Source organism: Sceloporus occidentalis, unplaced genomic scaffold (assembly GCF_023333645.1).
Source record: "Sceloporus occidentalis isolate IW3139 unplaced genomic scaffold, rSceOcc1.0.p SCAF_11, whole genome shotgun sequence".
In the NCBI taxonomy this organism is placed as follows: Eukaryota; Metazoa; Chordata; class Lepidosauria; order Squamata; family Phrynosomatidae; genus Sceloporus; species Sceloporus occidentalis.
The window spans coordinates 5,711,981-5,736,152 of record NW_028316991.1 but is presented as its reverse complement, the minus strand read 5'-3'; the positions used below and the strand labels follow the sequence as shown (position 1 = coordinate 5,736,152).

Genomic DNA, 24,172 nt, shown 5'->3' with positions numbered 1-24,172 from the left:
TGTCGTATGTTATGGAAATGTGGGGGCCATTAACTTTCTGCTCCAGTTATGACAATTATAGCATTAATCTTTAACAGCAAAAGTAGATTTGGAAATTGGAAATCACGACATCCTTTGAGGCCAGAAGTAGGTAGCTGGGAATAATTTGTATTCTTTTTTAAAAAAAATAATTGGGGGGGAAAAAAACGAATAGACATTGGAATAGGATCTAATGCGGTTTTGGACTGTTGGTATGAAGAAGACCAGAGACCAGAAAAAAGAGGCTGGCAAGTTCATAGTGTTCACACATGAAAATACACACAAATACGGTGAGGAATGGCGTTTGATCGTGATTAGACCTTTAATCCAGGCTGGAATGACTAAACCCATTAAAAATTTTTGTGGGCTAGACTTAATTGATTTATCATGCTGTGTGTGATGGATTAATGTCTTATCTATGCCCAATTTAAGACCGTTAAAGTTTTATGACCTACATAAATTTATCACTTCATTACATTCAACTGTGTATATGTAGCTTTTTAATATAAAATATAGAAAATAGTGGCTTATTTTAATGTTATTTTTTTATTATTATTTTCTTGACCTCCATTGATTTTTAAGGCAGCTTTTAATTTAAAATGACCATCCATTTACGGGAGGCTGGCTGTCCGCATCCTAGCATTCCGTTGAAATTTTGCTTTGTTTGAAGGCGTTTTAACTCTTTAGCTTCATGCAGTTTTTAAAACTAGCTCATTTATCCTAGACAGCTTTGATAATAAAACAGCGGTGTATGCCTGAGAAGACTGTATATGCAGACTGATTCACTGAAGACTTTACGATTGTACATACCAGATGGTATAAAGATGGCTTGTTAACATTTTCATGTTGTTGACTATCACTGTGTACTTAGTGGCCTGGCTTTGGTGAATGATTTTCAAATAAAAAGACCTCACCATAACTGGAGAACCTTAAGGTTTTCCCAACTATTATAGTTATTATTATTATTATTATTATCTCTCCGTTTACGTAGCGCTTCTTAGAGTACATATATTTAAGGCATATGAAAAGGCTAGAATTGACTGAATCAAACGGATACATTAGGTAGAGAGGACCCGGCTCCCAACCTGTGGCCAAGCTCTAGGATTGAGCAATCAAACCGATGGTCTGTGGGGCTCATACATGAGCTTTTGTGTGAGGTGCCAGATATTAAAGTCCAGATATCAGGGTTCCAGGGCAATCGCATCCAATAATCAACCAACCTGAATGGCTGTCTATGAATACATTGGTTCCATTAAAGAACATGAATATTCCAGTTGGTACAAGTTGGTCATTCTTTTCCTTTAGAGGCATCCTGGTAAACAATAACTGATACTTTAGTATTTTCTTGCGAGTTTGAATTAACACACAGAAGTGTTTAATTGTACTGAGCATCGCATTTTGGAAGTGCTAAAGCCAGCATTGTATACCAGAGATTAGTACATCTCCTCCAATATGTCCAGCAACAACCCACTGGCTGTGTGTGACAAAAGCCATAAATCAGGCCGCTGTTTGCATGGGGAGGTGTCACACACTGGCCTATTTAAAGACAAAATGTTTCCCTATTAGCATGGATTCCAGTCCACTAAAGCAGTTAAAACAATACCCATAAAACTATCACTCTTATTTGCTTTAGCTGGACTAGGTGATTTATCGTTGTGATCACAGGACACACATACACTGTAATGCTTTCATTGTTGTGTTAACAGGACACACATGCGTTGTAACTCTTCCCGTGCCGGAGGTTGAGGCTGAGCTTGTGGTCTCTTTCCATGTGTTTTTGTGCCAGATTGTATAAATTTTCTTCCCCTGTAACTGCTTTATAGCCAGTATGATATAACCAGAATTATCTGATCACTGCGGAGTAGAGGGCCAGTACGCGTGAGCATATTGTTACATGGACTAGTTCCACACTTAAGGAGGTTTAATCTTAAATAAGCGTAGGCTAGGGATAGGCATAAAGCTATCCTAACTCTACCCTGACAATTAAGGACTGAGTCAGGAAGAATTGGTAGACTGGATGGGCTGAATGGTTCTCATCTGCCATCAACTTCTATGTCTCTATGAGCTTTCACAGCAAGCAGAAGTTACATGGACCACTTGCCCTACTTGTTAACGTTCTTTACTTTTCCTTAAATGGTGTTGGGCAATACTTTGCAGAGCGGTGCTATCAATATACCTCTAATATTCACAGGGACTCGGATAGCACTGCTGCCATTGTTTCAGTCTCACAGTATTTTCTGGTGAAATGTGATGTCATAGATTGCATCTTGATCCATGTGTTGGTGAGCTGTAGCTGAAGGTAAAAGCACCTCTGAGCGACAATCAGTAATTGGCTGGTAAATCCAAGATCGGAAACGTTTAACAATGATAACTATTTATGAACGGTGGTTCTGCATGAATATTGTTCGTTTGCAGAGGGTTAAAACAGATCATTTCTGGATATGCTATCATCTGAGGCAGTCACCCAGCTTTTGGGTGTATACTGTCCCCCAATATCTTTCCTTTGTTCCAGCGAGGTTAGTGTGGATAAGAACTGACACAGCATACATAACACTGGTCCACTAGAGGGAAGCAAACGGTCATCCTTAAAAAAAGAAACCCTGTAAATTAAATATTGTGACCCAAGTAAAATAAATCATTAGCAGGTGGAGGGAGTTGTGAGCAACATGATGCTTGACTGTAACTGCATTGTGTATATATATAATATATATATATATAATGTTCATAATAAACTTTACATTAACTGAAATATGATTTTACCTTGATGCCTTATGCAATGTATTTATAATATATCACAACAGATTATCTGTTATGTTTGTGTCTCTAGTTAGAGCCTTGCCATGTTAGTAATAAGAATGGGTAGAATTAACAAATTCTGGAAAAAATGTGGCTGGGTGATCTTGAGAACTGTCTTCCTCATATGATTTCTTTCTATAAAATCAAGAATCTAAAAATGGAAAAGTAACACTTTTACATATAACTCTGAAAGGTAAAAGTTGGTGAGCATACTGCAACAGGAACGGGGCCCAACAAGAAGACCGCCAAGAGAAACTCTGCAGAAGCCATGTTATTGCAGCTTGGTTATAAGGCTTCGTCTCCGGCTTCAGATAAACTTGTGAAGGTGAGAACTTTGATAACACTACATAAGTATGGCATAAAAGTGTGTATGCTCAATACTTTATGGTGTGTGTGTGTGTTACATTTGTATGCTTTGTAAATCCCATTGTACAGTGCTGTGGAAAATGATGGCACCATATGAATAAATAAGTAATGGTTATGTCTTCCAACCAACTGCATGTTGGTTGAGATGCTCATAGATGAACCATTATGATATGAGTGGTCCAGGCAAGTGGTATGCTGTGTATTGTTGGAGACAGGACAGGACACGCAGGAGACTTCATTCTCTGAGAGAGAGGTTTAGGGCATGTAGCAGACTGCAGAGCTCTGGGGCAAAGTCAACGCTCATATACCTGAAAATAATGAAGAAGGCAAGATGCACCAGCTGAGGGAGACAACATTTAGGTACAAACTTTCCACAGTAAACCAGTAGACAAGTGTGTAAACGGACATTTCCGTTCTCAGTCACATAGATGTCCACATCACGAGAGGTACAGGTTGTCACGACCCTTACCAAGTATCTACGCAATGTGACGTGAGTAAGGGGTGGCTCGACGGAGGCCGCTAACCTAAAGGAGCAGCCATGTCAAAATAAAATTCAATGTCTCAATAAGTTGATCTTTTGTTTTTAACAACTTAGCAGTGCCATTTAACAAACCTTTCATAACAGAGTTCCATGCAGACAGGTACATTCCAGAGGGTTTAATTAAGAGCTGCAAAGCCTCCATTTGTATCTGTGAAATTGTGGTGTTGATATATAGCAATACGTGAAAAATCTCAAATAATATTTGTTGTGAAACCTTTTCATCTTAAACATGTGGCAAAGACTAAATTCACCTATTGCCATTTGGATATAATTTTTTCTTTAAAGTAATTTTTTGTTCTTTCAGACAGGTGAAAACCAGGACTGGAATGAACAAAACTCTGGGACTGCTGAGCAGACAAACAGTAAGTGTTTTTGTCAGCAGACAGAATACGAGGGAATGCTTGTAAGGATAGAATTCAAGGTAATGTAACCCCTAAGGAACTGAAAAGAGGAAACAGGTTGGTTTCTTACGATGAAAAGACTTCTGTATCATCTGTATACAGAATCTGTATTTAATACACAAACAGAATTCTGACATAAAGGAACAATCTTGACTCAACTCTGTGGCACTTAAAGCGGATATCGAAATATAGGAAAAAATATATCTAGTAGAAGAAATGATCCTAGTGACAGTGTATCAGATCCTGTGAGCTGGAAATGCTTTCCAGCCCTGTGTGCATTATGTATTGTTTCACTTTTATACAACCTTTCCATTCAAAGTGTCATTCAGTTCATCCTGTTAATATATTAAATCTCATGGACCTCGGTTGATTTTATGTACAGCGTCTAAGGATTCATCAACAGTTTTTACAGATCCCTGGCAGTGTGTGAAATGTATAACTGAGTAATTGATTCCCTTTCACGGCTTTATACATCCCACTCGCTGTGGGGCAGAAATTTGGCAAAATAACGTGTCCTGGAAAACATGGCTGCTGTGGGTGAAGCGCAGTTGTTTTGTAGACGTCCGTCAGTGAAGATTCCCCCCTAAGCACACATTCTCTGGCAGGGGAAGGGTTTGTAGCACATATATATACACAGGTCAATATTTACGATGAGCACAATTGTGCTTGTTTTATAGTAGACTGCTTTATGAGATTTAAATGAGACATCCCCCCTATTATCATTAAAAGTGCAATAGCTTATTGGAAGAAAATAAAGCAGCGCAGGTATTGATTTCTGTTAACCTTATCAAAGATATGACATTTATGGGGTTGCTATGGCAACAGAGCTGGTAATGCCCAATCTCCCATAAGTTTATTAATCGTACAGTATAATGCATAAGATAGGCTTGTGGAAGAGAACATTTAAGGGGCTGTCACTTTCCAAATTGCCTGTTTTACTGTTCTTTACACTTAATATACCTATAGGAAATATACCTATGTGTGTGTGTGTATTCTAGAAACCCATCAAATGTGTATATGTTTGGGGCAGCCATCTTAACTCCCTTTTCTCAGTATCTGGATATCTGGATCAGCTTCTATGAATTGGGCTCTTAAAGTAAATATTCCACAGTTGGAATAATTGACAAATAGCACAAGCTATATGTATTTTCTGTAAAAAAAAAAAAACCTTAGTGACGGTCTATTGACAGTGCCCCTTTAAGTTTGGGTATACATATATTTTTTAGCTTTCTTAAAAGTATTCTTGTGTATGTGTTTCAGTTAGTATTAGTCAATCAGAATGGATAAGTTCCAATAAAGGAACTAAAGTACACTAACAGCCTCCTTTTATTGTGTAGCAATCAGCAATATGTCAATAGTGCATATTAAGTATGGAATCTCATCCCAAATGTGTTCTCTGTGTATGACAATCCCTCAAGTTCTCATTACCTAACTTGACATTAGCCTATGTGGCTGCCAGATGGCTTCAGTGTTCTTATTCTGCTTCATTACGTTGGAATGCAAGAAAACGTTATATAATGTGATGACCTATTGTGTCTGAACCCAACTGAAATGTAACAGTTACTTATCTTGACAATGCGCTCCTCTATATTAAGTTATAATGTGTGGAATTCACAACAAGCGTACACATAATGTGGACTTTGGATATACTGATTCTTGGACAACAAAGTGATGCATGACTCACCGATTACGCTAACTATTATTGGCAGTAATTTATGGGAAAGGAAGTATAGTGAATTAGCAGCAAAAGGCTGAAAGAGGTTGAGGCTTTGTATGTTACAACCTTCTTGATACATAGGTGCCAGCTGAGCGTCTAAATATTTCGCTTTATAAAGACCTTTAGGGAGCAGCCATTGTCTAATTCTACTTGGAGCTGCACTTGGAGTAGTGTGTATGGACTTGATCACTTCTTCTGATCACAGAAGAAATGTACTTCTATCAGCTAGAAAACTAGGGTGATGGCTCACGGCAACCATACTTTTATGCTTCACCATCAGCTTGGTTTAAACAGCATAGAGATTTGAGTTCACTTCTCAATCATACCTGGTGGTTCCTTTTCATTTTGAACATTCAGCCAACTCATTGCTAGGGTTTAGGGATAACAGAGATATAGACTGGAAGTGCAGATCTCTTGGCTCTCTCACTAGACCGATGTGAAGGAGAAGGCAATCTTTTGGCAAGTTCACACATGCATGGCACATACGGCTCTTCTGAACACAAGACAAAATTGAGGACCAAATAGGTTGAGGTTTTTACAATAGGAACAACATTGGCAGATTAGATGGACTATGGCTCGTGTCTACCACCAAATTCTGTGTCTCTTTGCTCCCTTTTGTTACCGCTTGCTGGTCCGAGTGCCTCCCAAGTAACATTAATGGGGACCTCAACAACAACTGTAAAAGCACGCCATTGATATCTATAATGTACTTAATGGTTCACCCTCCAGCAAATCAGCTAAAACACAACTAAGACTAAATGTCTCATTCTTTACAGTAGCCGCGGAGTTAAGTGGACTAGAGACTATAGGACCCCATGGGTCAGTGATTAGGCTTCATTACATGGTTGTGCTATCTGCTATGTCTTTGATATGCCATTTAAAACAAGAGATTGTTAAATAATCCCTTTTTTTGTGCGTTTGCATGTATTCGTGTGCATTGCAGGGTGCATGGTTGCATAATGAACACCAAATTGTGCTCACACCCTTGGAATCAGTCCCTCCTCCCAGAGAGAAGATGTTTGTTATACCCGCAGGGGGGAGCTTTTCTTTTTTTCGCTCTTTGATAGAACTTCCAATGTTTTATCAGCTGAATATCCATACTGATCAGAGGAAAGCGTATTCTGCTTGTTTGTGAAGGTGCTTCCAAAACAGTCATTTAAACTGCATCTGAATAATACATGTTGTTTGGGAGGTGTCCTTATCCTCAAAAGCTTTGTTTGGAAGGTGTCCAGCCCCAATTTACTTGAAAGATTAGTCTTTATAGCTCAGTGTACACTTCTTTACTCCCTTTAAAAAAAAAAAAAAAAAAAGCCCCTTAAAGTTGCTTGGTTTGGGTTTCTTTTGTTTGTACTTCTTATCATGCCTGATCGTTACCCAGTGTCGCCTCTGTAGTTGTGTTACTGTGTGGAGGATGGCGTTATCACCGTGCATGATACATTGTATAGACATTCACATCTGCAGCGTATATATATAATAATTTCCTGGCCGCTTAATTTATCATCATTTCAAATGTCCAAAGAGGGGATAGGTTTAGAGGACGTGGGTAGGGGGGGACAAGGCTCCGTTAAGTCTTTAACTATGCTTTTGTGACCCGTTTATACAATATTTTTAAGAAGACTGACACTTTATAATCAGAACACTGATTATGATCATAGATTATGATGCCCACCAAACATAACATCAAGTCCAAAAGAGAGAAACGTGTTAGGGACGCTGTACCGTCTGTACCAATGCTTTACTGGCCTGTAACCAATAATAATAATAAAAATAATAATAATCCCATACTGTATAAATGATGACAGTCAGCGTTATAAGCAGACTTTATTCTTCAAACTCACTTTGTTCCATAAATATTCCTAAAGTGACTTATCTGTGTTATCAATCGTAGAATCTCAATTATAGCAAATCATAAAATGTTCAGATGTACAAAGCTAAGAAAAACCGACAGCAAATCCACCCTGAAGAAAAGCGCTTAAAGATCCCACGTGAATGTGAGATGTGTGTGTGTGTGTGTGTATGTATATATACACACACACACACACACACACACAGATTAGTATTTTGTATGAAGTTTTTCCTTCTCTTTTTGTGTGCAAGTCACAATGATTTCCTCCATTACGAAGTGTTTATTTGCGCTTGCACCTGCTGCCCTCTATATGGACAACTGCATACGAACACAAAATTTAAGGCAAATATATTCCGTAGTCATTTGGCAAGTGGACTGTATAGGCGTTATTTCTCGGTTTTCAAAGCGTACTCCTTTAAGGGCCTTTTTTTGGAGGGGATGCTTTATTGGAAGCATCGTGTTCTGTTCCTTCTGTTTGTTTAGTGTAACTCTTACCTCATACGAATGGAATTTATGATATACTTGTGTTTTATTGAAGTGGAAATTTCATAAACTGCAGTATTAATGTAAAACCATGGCAAACAAATTGAAGCGACTGCTTTTAAGTGTAGTTGTACACATTCACTTTTTAAATTGTCAGATTTTCCTTTGTAAATGTTTGTTTTTTTTTATTCGCTCAGTAAAATCTTAAGCACTGCAGTAAAAATATGAAATATCTAAGTTATCCAGCAATTTTAAACCACGGCAACATATTCGCTGTTCCCGGGGGTGTAGAGGTTTTCGATTTCTGTAAAATAAAGTGCAATTCTGATTATATTTACTTTTCCAGGCGGCACATTTAGATTGTTGGGAGTTTTCAGTCTGCTTACTTTAAAGCGAAATGTCACTTGCCGCAAATCCCACATGTTACAGCTCTGTAAATGAATAAACCTTTGACTTTCAATACCACCTGTGTGCCGGTGACACCCAGACCTATCTATCTATCTATATATCTATCCTCTCTTGATATCTATCTATCTATCTATCTATCTATCTATCTATATATATATATATCTATCCTCTCTTGATATCTGTGTATCTATCTATCTATCTATCTATCTATCTATATATCTATCCTCTCTTGATATCTGTCTATCTATCTATCTATCCTCTCTTGATATCTATCTATCTATCTATATATCTATCCTCTCTTGATATCTGTCTATCTATCTATCTATCTATCTATCCTCTCTTGATATCTATCTATCTATCTATCTATCTATCTATCTATCTATCTATCTATCTATCCTCTCTTGATATCTATCTATCTATCTATCTATCTATCTATCTATCCTCTCTTGATATCTATCTATCTATCTATCTATCTATCTATCTATCCTCTCTTGATATCTATCTATCTATCTATCTATCTATCTATCCTCTCTTGATATCTATCTCTCGCTCTTACATCGTATAACTAACTGCCTTGCCTCTCTCTCTAACTGGATGTCCTCATAAGTCCTAAAACTCAATCTCTCCAAAACCAAACTTATTTCTTCTCCCCCCAATTCTAACTTTCCCTCATCAGTCTTGCTCGTTGGCAATGGCGCAGTCATCTCCCCGTCTCCTCATGCTCACTGCCTTGGTGTCACTCTGACCTCTCCCCCCCCCCCCCCCCCCCCACGTTCAGTCTGTCTCTAAAAACTGCCGTCTCCATCTTAGAAACATAGGCCACATGCGTCCTTCCTAACACAAGATGCCACTAATGCTCTTGTCCATGCCTTCATTATCTCCCGCCGTAATTATTGTAACTCTGTCTTAGCTGGTCTCCCTCATACTCGCCCCTCTACAATCCACCATGACTGCTGCTGCTGAGTTTATCTTCCTCTCCTATGGATTTACTAACACCTGTCATCTCTTCACTGGTTGCCTGTGCGCTTCACGATTCATTTCAAAGCTCCTCGCAGCGGTTCCTCTACTTAAGTCTCATCACTCGTTTCCAAATACACTCCTAACCGGTCTCACCGCTCATCCGATGATCTCCGTGTGTCCTCTCCTCTGGTTTATAGCTCTCATGCGCGCTTACAAGACTCCAAAACAATTACATAAATTCACAAAAAAGTCTAAATTCAGTCGTCTCAACTACCTCTTCCCAGTATCTCTATAGTTATTCCTCCCCACTGTTTTCTATCTTCTATTTTTGGCCACAGTAGTCTGTAGCAATCACCCTGCATGGAAAATAAAGCTATAGTTAATACAAGTTATAAGTAGTTTAAGTGGAGTTATGCTAAACACTGTCACGGGTTTTAGTACAACTATAGACTTCCTCCTTCCCCAATACCCATCTCCTTCCCCTCAAACCCATCCTGCCTCCCGACCCCCCACCGGTAACGCTAGTTAATATGTCTGAGCCACCAATCTATACTCAAGCCTTAATTGTTGTTCGGAAGGGATTGGTGCACCATGGGGAGAGAGACGTCGATGTGTATATTATATGAATTTCTCTTTTCACTTGGAAGCACTGATAGGGAAATCTTTGCATACACTTCTTGCGCCCCAAAAAGAGGCGCCTATAGAAAAAAAAAAAACATAGTGTAAATCTGTATGTGCTCTCGCAAACAACTGTAATGAGAAGGCTCATCAAATATAGCCATTTATTTCTTGGGTCTGGAAAATAGCTATTAAATCAATATTGGCGCTGTATAGCTTTAAAATATATAAGGTGATACAACGTATTGTCCACACATAATATACGTCTACATCTTTAGATCATAGTTATTCAGTTCATGAAGGCTGGTGAAGGACACCGAGTTTGGGCATGTCTTCTCATGGATAGGCCCTAGCTCACCAGTATGGCATATAATGGCTTTTATTACATTTTATCTACTGCTGATCCTGGTCTGACATAATATTTGGTTTGGCATGATGTGAATACTTAAAGAGCAAATCATTTTTAATGTAAGGGTTCTGAAATCTGAAGAGTAGTTTCGGAGATAAATCTGATCTTATTTTTGGGTGACTTGTTTGGTTAATGCATAGACATTGAAATCTTTTTTTGAGACTGTTGCCGGAATTACAGCAATGTCTTTATCTTATCAGCCCCTAAAGGAATTCTTCATCTCTCCCCTGATGTCTATCAAGAGATGGAGGCAAGTCGCACTAAGACGGTTCCTCCTGCGACTGTCAACTATTTGTCATCCAAAGAATTAGGCCAACAATCCAGCTCATTTTTTAGCACATCTGAAAGCCAGGGCTGCACAGCTGCAATTGCTAGAGAGCTTCTAACAAATGGAACATCCCCAACCGCAGAAGCCATAGGATTCACTGGGAACATTTTGACTGGTCCCAGTTCTACGGTGCAACCTTCCAAACAGCTTGAATATCTGGCTGGAATACAAGGCTTACAGGTAGGATTCCATGTTGCCGTCCTTCATTTGGAAGAGTCTCATGAACCAGTTATATGTGTATTTGTCTTTACAATTGATGGCAAAATTTTTAAGGTGGGACAAAATTAATAGTCAATGTATAATATGACAATGCATAAAACCCCTGTTGTGTTTTTATTTTTTTTTCCTGGCCAGTCAGGAACTAAGGCCAGCAATTGATATAAAGTGCAGCAATTACAATTTTAATCTTGCGCGGTTTGTGGCCAGTGATATTCAGCCAACGGCTGCACACTACAGCACCCAAGCTGCCGTTGGAGTGGCAGATTGGGTAAGTCTTGAGTGCCGTCAGGCATCAGCACACCAGATATTTGTTGGCTCGGCAGAGGGTTAGTCCAGGCCTCGTCTATGGTACACCCGTGATTAAAAGTACCGCTTACCCTTTCTAGATTTTACTTTTAAGTCTCTTCTATGGAATTCTCAACCATGTGATGCTTAGGTTTATTGCCTTTATTTTGTTAAAGGTCACCATGTAAATTAATGCAATTTTAGTTCCTTTAGCCTAAAGTGCCTTAATTATTATAATGGGATCCAAAACTGCAGACCAGTTATTCTTCTCAAACTACTACTGATTTTGTTTTCAGTTATTCATGAGTTAACTCTACGCTGTCTCTTTAACATATTTTCTTCACTTGGCACCCGCAATGCCTTTTCCGTAATTCCTGTGCGAAACTGATACACCTTCATTACCTGCTGGCTGTCTCTACCCAGCAATGTCCGCCTTGTGCTTTGACTAATGATGTGAAAAATGTCTCCTTTTCATGTAGAGTGTACACAATTTCTAGACCTTCATCCACAGAAATTAATATTCTGTGTTATTAACTTTCCAAAGAGAACCTCAGAATTGCTGCGAGTATGTGATCACTCCGATAATGATAGTAACTACCTTTAATTATATTTAGATGCTGTCTAAGGAGATGATATCATCATTCCTAGGGATGGTGTCCTGCCTTTTCATCATGATAGACTGTGAGTTGAAAAGGTTGCATTGTTAACGCATAGCACACAGATTGTATTAGCAGTCATTTGTATAAGTCAGGTTTAAAGTCAGACCTAAGTAAGCTTTCCTGGCCAAAGCCTAAGTAAGAAAATATTAGTGCACCCATACAATATAATTATTTTGCTTTTTACATCCTTCTCATTTGTCGTGACCCCTAATTCACTACCGTTTAGGGTGTAGGTTGCTTGTGCATTCACTACCCCGAAGTGCATAACTTTACATTTATCTACGTTGAATTTCATCTGCCATTTGTGTGCCCAGTCCCCCAGTCTATCTAGATCGCTCTGCAGTACAGTAATATCCTGCTCGCCCTGTATAACTTTACCTAGTTTAGTGTCATCTGCAAACACAGAAACATGACTTTCACGCCTACTGCCAGGTCATTTATAAATATGCTGAATAAAATTGGTCCCAGAACAGAACCCTGAGGGACACCACTTACCACTTTTGACCAGCTTGAAAGTTTACCATTTATAACAACTCTCTGTTCTCTATCTCTAAGCCAATGTTCTACCCAAGAACAAGAATTTGCATCTGGACCAATTTCCTTCAGTTTGAATACTAACCTATTGTGTGGAACCGTGTCAATCGCTTGGCAAAATCCAAATAGATTACATCCACTGCAACACCCTGATCTACACTTCTACTTACTTTGTTCGTAGAATGCAATTAAATTAGTTTGACAGGACCTATGTTTCATAAAACCATGCTGATTTTCGCTGATAATACTGTTCTTCCCAAGGAATTCCTGAATATTATCCCTTAATAAGCCTTCACTGAAATTTATGGGGAAGGGGCCTTATATACCCTAATGAAAATGTCTATATGGCCACCGTAAAGAAACTGTAAAGCATTAATAACATCTGTTAGTGCTAAATAAATACATAATATACGTAACATATATGTGCTCCCATACTATCTTCACGGATATGATATGACCTGAAAATCATTACAGCATGGAGCATCGTTATGGCAGTTCCACCATAGATTTTCTTTAGTCCCACTACGTGATTAAGACTGAGCCATTCTGTTTTTTTTTGGTTTTTTTTTATGAAACAACATAGCTTTTTCTTTTGTTAAAATGCGGAAACTTTTGTGATGTTTTGTCTGTAGAACAGGAACAGCACCTTTTTATCTCATCAAGGGTTTAGATTATTTCTCGAACAATGGGATGCTACTTCAGCGATCAATAAACAGATAATAAACAGAAGGTGTTCATTAACTAGAGACCACATTGTATGTTTATCACGAGGGAAGCAGACATGATTAGCTTGAAAGCAACAAGTAAATATAAATAAGATGTAATCTGCATGATTTAAAGGCAAACACTTCTCTTCATAACTGTGCATGTGAAGTCCTGGTGATAAAAGTGCCAGCTGTAAGGGTTAATGCCACATTATTCCTTTTTTATATCTTAATGCATTATACAAACTGTACCTTAGACCTGGATTGTAACAAAAGGAAAAGAATACGCGAGCTCTGCTGTTTTTTCTCTCTTTCTTATTCTGCACCCCGATGTTTCCCAGTATTGCCACATAATGCAGTTAGCCGGTTACAAACTAGCAACACAGACTGTGAACCAAATCTCTGTGGGAAATGGCTCGGTATGGAGGGGTTCTAATTACATGGCCGGTGAGCATTACTCCAGGAGAAAGCTCTCTGTGTCTCGGAATTCCATAGGGTGTGTACACCTGAGAGCGCCATGTATTATAAAGTTTCTGGGTCTTTACTTCACTATATGACCAAAATAATACATTTGGATTCATATTTATGTCTGAGTCGGGGGTGGATATCGACCCCCCTGCACATCTTCACAAACCTCAAACTGTGATCCTGGTCCACTACATACTATTTGAGGACAACCTGTATTTCCGTACTAGAAACGCCTGTAATCCACTTGTTGCAGGCTGGTGATCTGGTTTTACATGTTCGTGAATTTAGAATACAGCTCGTAGGGAGCTTGCAAAGCCTGAGCTGCACTGAGTTTTCTTCGAATGGAGCAACGTGTAGAAGAACTAAATACATGTCCGTGAGACGTTCCAAGGTCCGAGTTAACGAGGGACCGCTGAAGCTTTTCCCCATGAGAAGAGCCTGTAACGTGTTTAGTCAATGTGCCAAAAAAATGAGTTTGTTGGTAGAAATTCAGACGCCAGAACAAGCTCAGTGCTAACGTGTACCTGTCTTCAGGGATATTGAATTGCTTTGCGTAGCTCTAGTTTTCACATACCTGTAGCCTGCATGTGTCTTTTTCCAATGCTTGAATTGACAAGATGGCTATTTAATATAGAGTTGTGTTAATGATTACGTTAAAATGCATAAGTTCAAGTTTTATAGTAATGGTGAGACTCATACCTTGGACACAGGAGAGCCCTTTAATGGCAGGGAGTTTTGGTTTCTACTCCATCACTTTATTATTCTTTTTGAAGGACCAATACTGGCAAGTTTCTCCAGCAAGAAGGGTTGCTGGCCCTGTATAATGTATAATTCAATGGATAAGGAGACAGATGAAATCTCAATAACTTAACTATGCATTTTACAGGGCCAGCCAAGCTCTTACTTCAGCAGAAGCTTATTGAGGTTGCTCCAGAATGTATAGTGAAATAGAGGAGTTGAAACCGCAAATCTGTTGCCAAAACTCCCTTTAGTAATAAACCTCTACTTAATGATAGTATTATTGTACAAAGTCCACATTCCCCTCCTAATAAATCCTTGTCTCAGCAGAACAGTTCCAATAGTTTAGTATAACCTTTTTCACTAGCGAGATCTGTATTTTTTTCCCGGCGCTCCTCTGGGGCTCTGGTTTGTTTGTTTCAAAGTTTTAAAGTGATTCTATATAAAAACTATGGCTGTAAACAGTACACTGTACATGCGCACACATATCCATGGTGCTACCTGATTTACCTTACTACTTAGGTCAAAATAGAGTACAAGGTCATATATAATAAAATTGTTTTTTTTTTATTTTTAATGGAAATTTTAATTTACCTCCACCCCTTTTATTATTAAATGAAAGTAAATATATTAGCTTTTTAAAGAAAGACCTTAAAAACCTCACCCATATGTTTATTTAGTTGTCAGGATTTAGTTCTCCGTAACTGTGCTGGTAGCGATTACAATTCAAGAACCTACCCCCCCCCCCCCCACTGGGAACTGGACAGGCCGATTAATAGTCCTGAGGGATACTAATCAAACATATGTTTTCTTGACACAATGATTGTGTTCCAGATCAGTGCTGAATGTCTGTTTTTATTTTCCTTTAATGATAGAGTAAGCAGCCTTTCTTTACATGTGGGTGTTTTTTTCATGCTTTTCTTAGGTTCGCTCCACAGGAGGTGACCCTCACAAAACATCAGACAGCCAAGAAGCTAGCCAGCTTCCCACTGAGACTAGTAAAAGAACTGCCTTACTAGCCGGTGCGCTGTCGGCGCACGGACAACCTCTAGTTTACATACTGTTAGTGCGTTGATTTGTTTGACAGTGTGTCTGTTTAATACGATTCGTATACAGTATGTTACGAAATAGTTATGTAATACTAAGTACTTGGGCAGTAAGCACTCTCTTCACTTTCTTTGGACTTAAGCTGGACTTTGCCATGTGTCTAGTGTTGTGAAACTCATGCGTTTTGAAAGCAAGGCCCAGATGACACCGGAAAGACCGATAGGATGTATCTTGGTTTGTAGATCATGTATATATCTCTGTGAGACGTTAAGTAGCACAAGGATGACAGTTTTAGGACTGGTATATCAGAGTGTGATTAAAACCCCATCAAGGAGCTCCATCATGGGCGCTACCATCTTAAACTCCTGTTCCTAGGATCTGTATGGTTATTTATCCCCGCTTGGCTACTACTCCTCCTGTTTGGACATTTTTTTTTCTCTTCTCTTAAGAATATCTTTTTTTACTTTGTAGGGCTGAAACAACGAATCGCTAAAATCGATAATAATCGATAACGGAAATCGTTGTTGACGATTTCCGTTATCGATTAATCGAGCGATCGATTCGTTGTTGGAGCACTCGGCTCCTTTTACTTACCTCCGTGAGCGTTCCCCGCTTCCGCTACACACTCTGCACTCTCCGCCTTTTAGTTGCGTGACGGATGTGACGCGTTCCGGAGGTAAGTATTCTTCATGTCTGTGCGAATCGCTCTGTGCGAGTGGCTCCATTCGCACAGAGCGATTCGCGGGGGTGGGGGTGGGGTTTCAGGGGATGCAGGGCAGAGTGGGGGTGGGGGGGCAGGCCAGGGTGTGAGTGTGGGGGCGCAGGGCAGGAGACTGGGTGCAGGGCAGAGTGGGGGTGGGGGTGCAGGGCAGAGTGGGAGACTGGGTGCAGGGCAGAGTGGGGGTGGGGATGCAGGGCAGGGTGTGAGTGTGGGTGCAGGGCAGAGTGGGTGCAGGGTGTGAGTGTGGGGGCAGGGCAGAATGTGGGGGCAGGGCTGGGTGCAGGGCAGAGTTGGAGACTGGGTGCAGAGGCTGAGTGCAAAGTGCCAGGGCTGGGTGCAAAGTGCTGGGTGCAAAGTGCCAGGGCTGGGTGCAAAGTTCTGCGTGCAAAGTGCCAGGGCTGGGTGCAAAGTGCTGGGTGCAAAATGCCAGGGCTGGGGCAAAGTGCTGGGTGCAAAGGGCTGGGTGCAAAGGGCTGGGTGCAAAGGGCTGGGTGCAAAGTGCCAGGGCTGGGGCAAAGTTTCTTGAACAGTAATAGTCCACCTCTTTTCAGAATGTTTGGGGTTATTTTGTTTCATAAATATTGTGTTTGGGTTTTTGTACTTTGAAAATATTGTTTTTTTATTACATCATAACAAAATAAGAATGTTAATGTAAATTTTAAGTTGTTTTTTAACATCCAGTTCATTAAATTATTTTAAATAAACAAAAAATTTGCATATTGGTTTTTTTTATCCGATTAATCGATTAATCTAAAAAATAATCGGCCAACTAATCGATTATTAAAATAATCGTTAGTTGCAGCCCTATTACTTTGCTAGCTTAGCCAAAATTCTGCCCCAGATCTGAGCATCCCTGATAGAAATAGTTATTACTTTTAAACCAAATATTGGAGACAAAATAAACACTTATTTTCTAATGTTCTGCATCAGAACACAGTGTGTGTGATTATTCCTTGGCCTCTCAAACACTTAACTGATGACAAATCTGACATCATTCTGTAAATGTGATAATTGTTGGCTCGCGATTGTTAAAGAATGTCATGCATGTATAAAAACCCACTGGCTAGCTAGCAAACTTAATGGAACGTTTTAAAACAAAGTCTGTGTAACAAGGATTAAAAATTGTAAAATTTGCAGTTCCATATTTATTATTTTTCGCATTGCCACACACTTCTAAATCCCCTCTGCTGGCACCAGATTCCTCGGAAAGAGCCATCACTTCATAATCCGAGGCTGGAAATCAGTAATGGCTTTGTTTTCTCTCTGTGGGAATAGTCAAATTCGTGAGCCCTTTTCGAAAACAGATGTTCCAAATCCATGAGTACAGCACTTCACATTGCGCACGCATCCGAAGTGGCATTAATCCGTAGGCCTTTGTTTTCCAGTTCGTGTTCCCCCTTCTAATCACTCGGAAGACATACGTGTATGCTGGGTTGTCTTCATGACAATAGGTGACTATGAATAGATCACAAATCCTAATTTTCATTCTTCTGTCGTGCTTACAGACTCCATTTTTAAAACTGATATTTATCCTTAAAACAAAAATCGTTAGCAGAACTTAACAGAAATAGAACCTCTATTCATTTCTGTTTAAATCTTAGTTTTTGGTAGAGCATTTTTGGTGCTCCTCAACCTTTACCTTGTCCTAACTGAATTTGGTCGTCCTTGGTGAATTGGAGTTGGCATGTCTGATGGAAGTTATTTAGTAAGAGCAAAGAACAAATGAAAGTTAACTAAGTGTAAGTGTGTCTTTTATGCTATGCGGCTTGTTCTGGAGATATATGGTACATTAGCAAGGAAATGCTTTATCTTATGGAAGCAATGATCTACGGTGAACGTTGGCACTACCAGCATAAAACTTGATTTCCTTTTCTGTAGTCCACTCCACCTCTCTGTCCGGCCATTACAGCCACCGAATAGGAAAGCCAAATCATGAAACTCATCATCCAAAAAGCATCAAATCTCCTGCTTTTGCATATGGCGGCCGATTGTTGGGCTTCTGGGGCAGTCTTGTGATCACTGGGTAAGGAGTTGGGCATTTAGTGCCATGACTATTTCTTCTCTGTCGGTTCTGCCCCTTGCCTGGCCTTTCCTCTGGTAGTAACTGGCAACAGCTGTTCCCGGCCCCTCATCTTCTGGTTCCAAAATGGAATTTCTGGTGCGTTAGCTGCGCATGGAGACGTTTTGCGACTTACGCAAACCAGTATGTGCACTGCTGACGGGGGGATAAGCAGGTGCGGTCACACTTATGTGTACGTTTAATCACATTTATTGTTTCATGCGTTAGTGATTTCATAGTTTCCTTTTACAGGCATAGGGCACAAGAAATACTGTTTAACTGCCCTGTCCGGATGAGTTAGCTGCCCCATTATTTACAAGGAAAGCATGTGCAGCAAATCTTTTCATTATATCTGGGGCATTTATAGGATTGTATAAATTCAAGTTAAGCATTTCAAAGCTGCCCTAGTCTTTTGTTCAGACATTGAGGTCTTGCCCATTTAATTCTGGAGATTTGTGAACGTCCGAGCAGGCAGTTTTAGTTTTTTCACTTTTTTTTTTTTATTGCCTGATATATTTCTGTCTTACCGTCAAAGACTCCCGCTGGTCCCTGAATCAGACAGAGCAATTTTCAGATTTGGGAACAAGAACGCCACCTTGTTACACAATATTTTTTTGCTTCTGTCTGACCCCACCATCCCTCCCTCCGTCTCATTTAGCCCTAACCTAATAAACGTGCATTCAGTGAGAATGAATTTTGCGAGAGTCTTGCCAGGCAGGGTTTCTTTCAAACTGTGAGCCCAAATCCCAAGTGCTCAGGCCTGTTTCTGCTTTTTAATTATGCTGATTTATCTCATAGTTAATCTACCAACGTGAAAACAACAACATAATTTAATACAGAAAGAATTCATGGCGAAGGACAGCTAGAGGGACAATAGCATTCCTGGAGATATTTGTTGAGGCTACGTACCCAACTCTGTATTCGGTCTACTTTAAGCACACTTTACAGGAGTTCACGGCGGATTCTAAAATACTGCTATTAAAACACAGTTACGCTTTCAGTACGTTAAACATACAGAAGTGGTATACAGTTGCTGAAATAAAGTGCCTTTCAGTCTGTTTTAGTAAAGGGACATTCCAGCCATCGTATGCACTTTCATATCATTCAATTTCATGATGCAGAACCCTCCTATATGCATTTGCCTCTTACTCCACTTTCAGCTATCTTGCATTTACAAGAACACATTTCCCAGCAGGTGATATACTTGAAAATCTATGGCCGCTCTTACCACGCATGAGAATGTGTCCCGAGGCCGCGCTGGAGGCGAGTATACCCTGTGCATAGAGAAATCGGCTGACCATGTCTCCTGCGGGTGAAAATAGCTGGGTGTTGGATAAAGGTGGAAATCATATGGGGGATTCTGCAGAATCCCCCCATGTATTTGCAAAAAGCACACCACAAAAATTAGAAGGGGCCATGCAGTTATATGAATTAAAGTATTATGTACAGGATAAATGCAGTACATTTATTTTTGGTCATATTTTTTAATGGAAGATTTTAGTCAAAAAGTACTGTCTATCTCAAAAGCCCACCCTAATACTTGTTGGTCCAATAAAACTGCTGTATTTGTTCGATTATAAGACAACCTCAATTACAAGAAAAAACCCCAAACTTTGGATCTTAATAAAAGGAAGGGCCTGAATATATAACAAACCTATTAGATAAAAAATCAAAATGACTGCTTTTGCTTTCTTTGCACTCGCTCTCTCTCACTCTCACTCTCACACTGTCATTCACTCGCTCACACTCCCTGTCATTGTCTTCCTACCTTCCCCACGACTGCTGTCCCCTGTTCCGCAACTCTGCTTCTTCCTTTTCCTCTTCTTGTTCTTTCTTCATCCGCTTCTCCCCAGTATTAGTTCTGTTATCCAATTACTTTTACAGAACTACTCCAAGAATCCGGAATATTGTAGACAGATTTGCGGATAAAAAGAAGCGTTTCTGCAACTCTCTGCAAATCAGTCTGCAATGTTCTGGCCTCTTGGGGTGCTTCTGCCCATTTGCTGAAGTACCCGAATAACAAAGCATAACGTACATGTATCTGTATGTCAATTGCTGTATTGTACTTGTCTTTGTCTGTCTTTATAAATAAAGTATAATAATAATCCCTCTAATGCATTTAGGGCTGCAACTAACGATTATTTTCATAATCGATTAGTTGGCCGATTATTTTTTCGATTAATCGATTAATCGGATAAAAAAAATGAATGTAAATTTTTCATTTATTTAAAATAATGTAATAAACAAATATTAAATACAAACAGCAGAATAAAAAAAAACTTTGATAAAATGCATTTCTTGTCTTTATTTCCCAACCAGCCCCCCCCCCCCAATTTATGCACATTTGAGCCCAGGCTTGCCACGCTGCCTCCCACACACACCATTCCACGCTGCCTCCCACATATGCCACTCCACGCTGCCTCCCACATATGCCACTCCACGCTGCCTCCCACATATGCCACTCCACGCTGCTTCCCACATATACCATTCCACGCTGCCTCCCACATATGCCACTCCACGCTGCCTCCCACATATACCACTCCACGCTGCCTCCCACATATGCCATTCCACGCTGCCTCCCACATATACCACTCCACGCTGCCTCCCACATATACTACTCCACGCTGCCTCCCACATATACCACGCTGCCTCCCATATATACCACTCCACGCTGCCTCCCACATATACCACTCCACGCTGCCTCCCACATATGCCACTCCACGCTGCCTCCCACATATGCCACTCCACGCTGCCTCCCACATATGCCACTCCACGCTGCCTCCCACAAATGCCACTCCACGCTGCCTCCCACATCTGCCACTCCACGCTGCCTCCCACATCTGCCACTCCACGCTGCCTCCCACATCTGCCACTCCACGCTGCCTCCCACATCTGCCACTCCACGCTGCCTCCCACATCTGCCACTCCACCCCCACATATGCCACTGTGCCTGATACACCTTATACCCCCTGATACACCACTCCATCCTCCCCAGACATGCCACACTACCTCCCAGACATGCCACGCTGCCCTCCCCACATATGCCACTCCAGTCTACCCCCAGATATGCCACTGTGGCCCCAGATATGCCTTATACACCCTGATACACTACTCCGTCCTCCCCAGACATGCCACACTGCCCTCCCCACATATGCCTTATTTAATGTATATGCCTTATACCCCCAGATATGTCACTCCGTCCTCCCCTGATATGCCTTATACCCCCCAGATATCTCATAGTCCCCTCATAGAGTCACAGACCCGTTCACAGCACACCGACACCATACTTTTTTAAATAAGTACTGGGTTAATCTTCACTGCCCCCAGGATTTAGATTCCCCTTAGTTTGGCCCCCCTTTACCTCTAACTGCGCCTTAAGTTAACTTTATTAAATTAATCAAATTAACCCTCAGTCCTCATCATTAAATTAACCCTAAACACCCCATTAACCATAACTACCCCTAAATTAACTCTAAATACCCCATCAAAACAACTACCCTAAATTAACCCTAAACACCCCATGAACCATAACTGCCCCTAAATTAACCCTAAACACCCCATTAACCACAGCATCCCCTAAATTAACCCTAAAGACCCTGTCAACCACAACAGCCCCTAAATTAACCCTAAACATACCATTAACCACAACTGCCTCAAATTAACCCCAAACACCCCATTAACCACAGCTGCTCCTAAATTAACCCTAAACACCCCATTAACCATAGCTGCCCCTAAACACCCCATTAACCATAGCTGCCCCTAAATTAACCCTAAACACCCCATTAACCATAACTGCCCCTAAATTAACCCCCACCTCCCCTAACTTTCAGTAGCCCAAATATTAATGTTATACTTACAGTTAGATGAGTGTCACAGCCATGTGGTTCTGGCCTTCTGGGAGAAGGAAGGGGGCGGGGCCAGTTGTCACAGTGATTACAGGGAGGGGCTGGTAAGTAGGAGCTGCTGCTGTGAGTCACTGAAACGGTTTATATAATGAGGGGTATTTTTCAGAGCGTTTGCTCTGAAAAAACCCTCATTTTATAATCGATAATAATCGATTCAACTAATCGATAATGAAATTCGTTGGCAACGAATTTCATTATCGATTATTATCGATTTTATCGATTAGTTGTTGCAGCCCTAAATGCATTTGCACACCACAAAAATGTAAAGGGACAATGCAGCTACGCAGCTATCATATGCGGGGACGGACTGAGACCATCCAGGGCCCCGGGCAACAAAATGCCCCTCCCTTAGCCACACCCTGCTCCTGCAGCCCCTCCCCCAGATCCTTTGCAGTCCTTCCGACCCCACCGGGCCCCTCGCAGTTCTCCGACCCTCCCGGGCCCTTGGTCCATTCCCGAGTGTCCGATGAGTCAGTCCACCCCTGATCATGTGTATTAAATTGCATATGATAGCTGAAATGTCCCTTTAATCGGACTTTTAACTTATGTCATTTTCATATTACCTTATAAATACAGAGCATAATATAAAATGTAAAGATTCTCTTGGGAGAACATACATACTGGACCACAAAGATTCCAGGACACTGTTTGCCTTTTATATTCCAGAGACACCCAAAGAGCTTTAAATTCCCTGAATAACGTGTAGTTTTATCAGGGAGCTCAATTATAATGCAAACCCCCGGATTAGGAATATATATTTTCTGTTGTATAAAACATGTGCCACACGTTGTACCCCTTTTATATGTGCCAAGCAGTGTAAGGTTCTACAGGTGTCTAAAGCCGATGGGCATACCTGGGAACTCTCAGTATTTGTCTCGGGTTGAAGGGCAGACCCTCAGGGTCACACGGACTGGAGCTGACTCCTTCCCATTCTACGCTGCCGTGATTATACCGAAGACTCCCAGTTTCTGCTTATGCTAGTATGTTGTGCGAGTCCCTACGTAGAATCTGCGCAATGGCCTATTAAAGGGCTAATATTACACGAGTCTCAGCGTCGGCTTATTTAGAAAGTTCCCAGGTATGCGCAGCACGGAGGTGGATATCCCTAAAACTAACAATCCTCAATGTCAGAGCTACGTGCCTGACGTCAGTTACGCTTTCAGTCCATAAGCAGCTCTCCGTTCCTTTGATCGTCCGTGATGATAACAATCTGATCCATTACGAGCTGTTCCATTAAACACGAGAGAGCAGCAAAGCAAAATCAGCGCGATCTCCTGAGCCTTCAGCGTATTAATCACGGGCCGTATATAAATAAAGCCTCTCTGGTAGGTATGATTGATTTCCCTTTTGATAATTACACAAAGAAGAATCTGCGTGGGATAGGAAAATCTTTAAAGTTTGGCGCACTTTGTACTGCCGCAGGAACGCGGATTTTCACAAAGGAATGTGTGCTTTGAGTTTTGTTTGGAAGGTCGATACCAACAACGTTGTGGTTAAAAGTATCAGACTAAAGAGAAGAGGGGCCGAGGGGAATTTGAGGGTGCGCTGCGAGGCACGGCCTGACTTCTCACCTTGCTTTTATCTGCTTGCGTCCAAGCGTCATCTCGCATCTACAGCTGCACATCTATATTCATGATTTTCTTGCCTCTCGACAGAAAGCGATAAAAGAGAGGTGATTAGGAAAGGGTCGGGTCTTAAGGGACATCACTGCTGTAAGGAGATATCTTCATTCTTCATTCCACAGCTGCGCATGTTCTTTTACGAAATGTTATGTGCTTTCTTCCTTCTCAAAAGTTTACCTGTTTTCATCAGCCAGAAGTCTACATATTTGATCCATAAATGTATATGGATGATGTAGTCAAACTTCAAATATTTTGGAGATATATGAAACAGAAACAACATAAAATGTATAGTATCTTAATGCAGATATGTCAGAAGCGGG

The 24,172-nt window shown here is 40.7% G+C and overlaps 1 protein-coding gene across 1 annotated transcript in view; it reads left to right on the top strand.

Annotated features, from left to right (window-relative positions):
- Positions 1-24,172, top strand: part of LOC149305478 (double-stranded RNA-binding protein Staufen homolog 2-like) — a 95,109-nt gene that overhangs the window by 33,259 nt on the left and 37,678 nt on the right. The window contains exons 9-11 of the mRNA XM_089477375.1: positions 3,008-3,139; positions 4,026-4,083; positions 10,764-11,071. Of these exons, the coding sequence (XP_089333501.1) occupies positions 3,008-3,139; positions 4,026-4,083; positions 10,764-11,071 (498 nt within the window). The remainder of the gene's footprint in view (positions 1-3,007; positions 3,140-4,025; positions 4,084-10,763; positions 11,072-24,172) is intronic.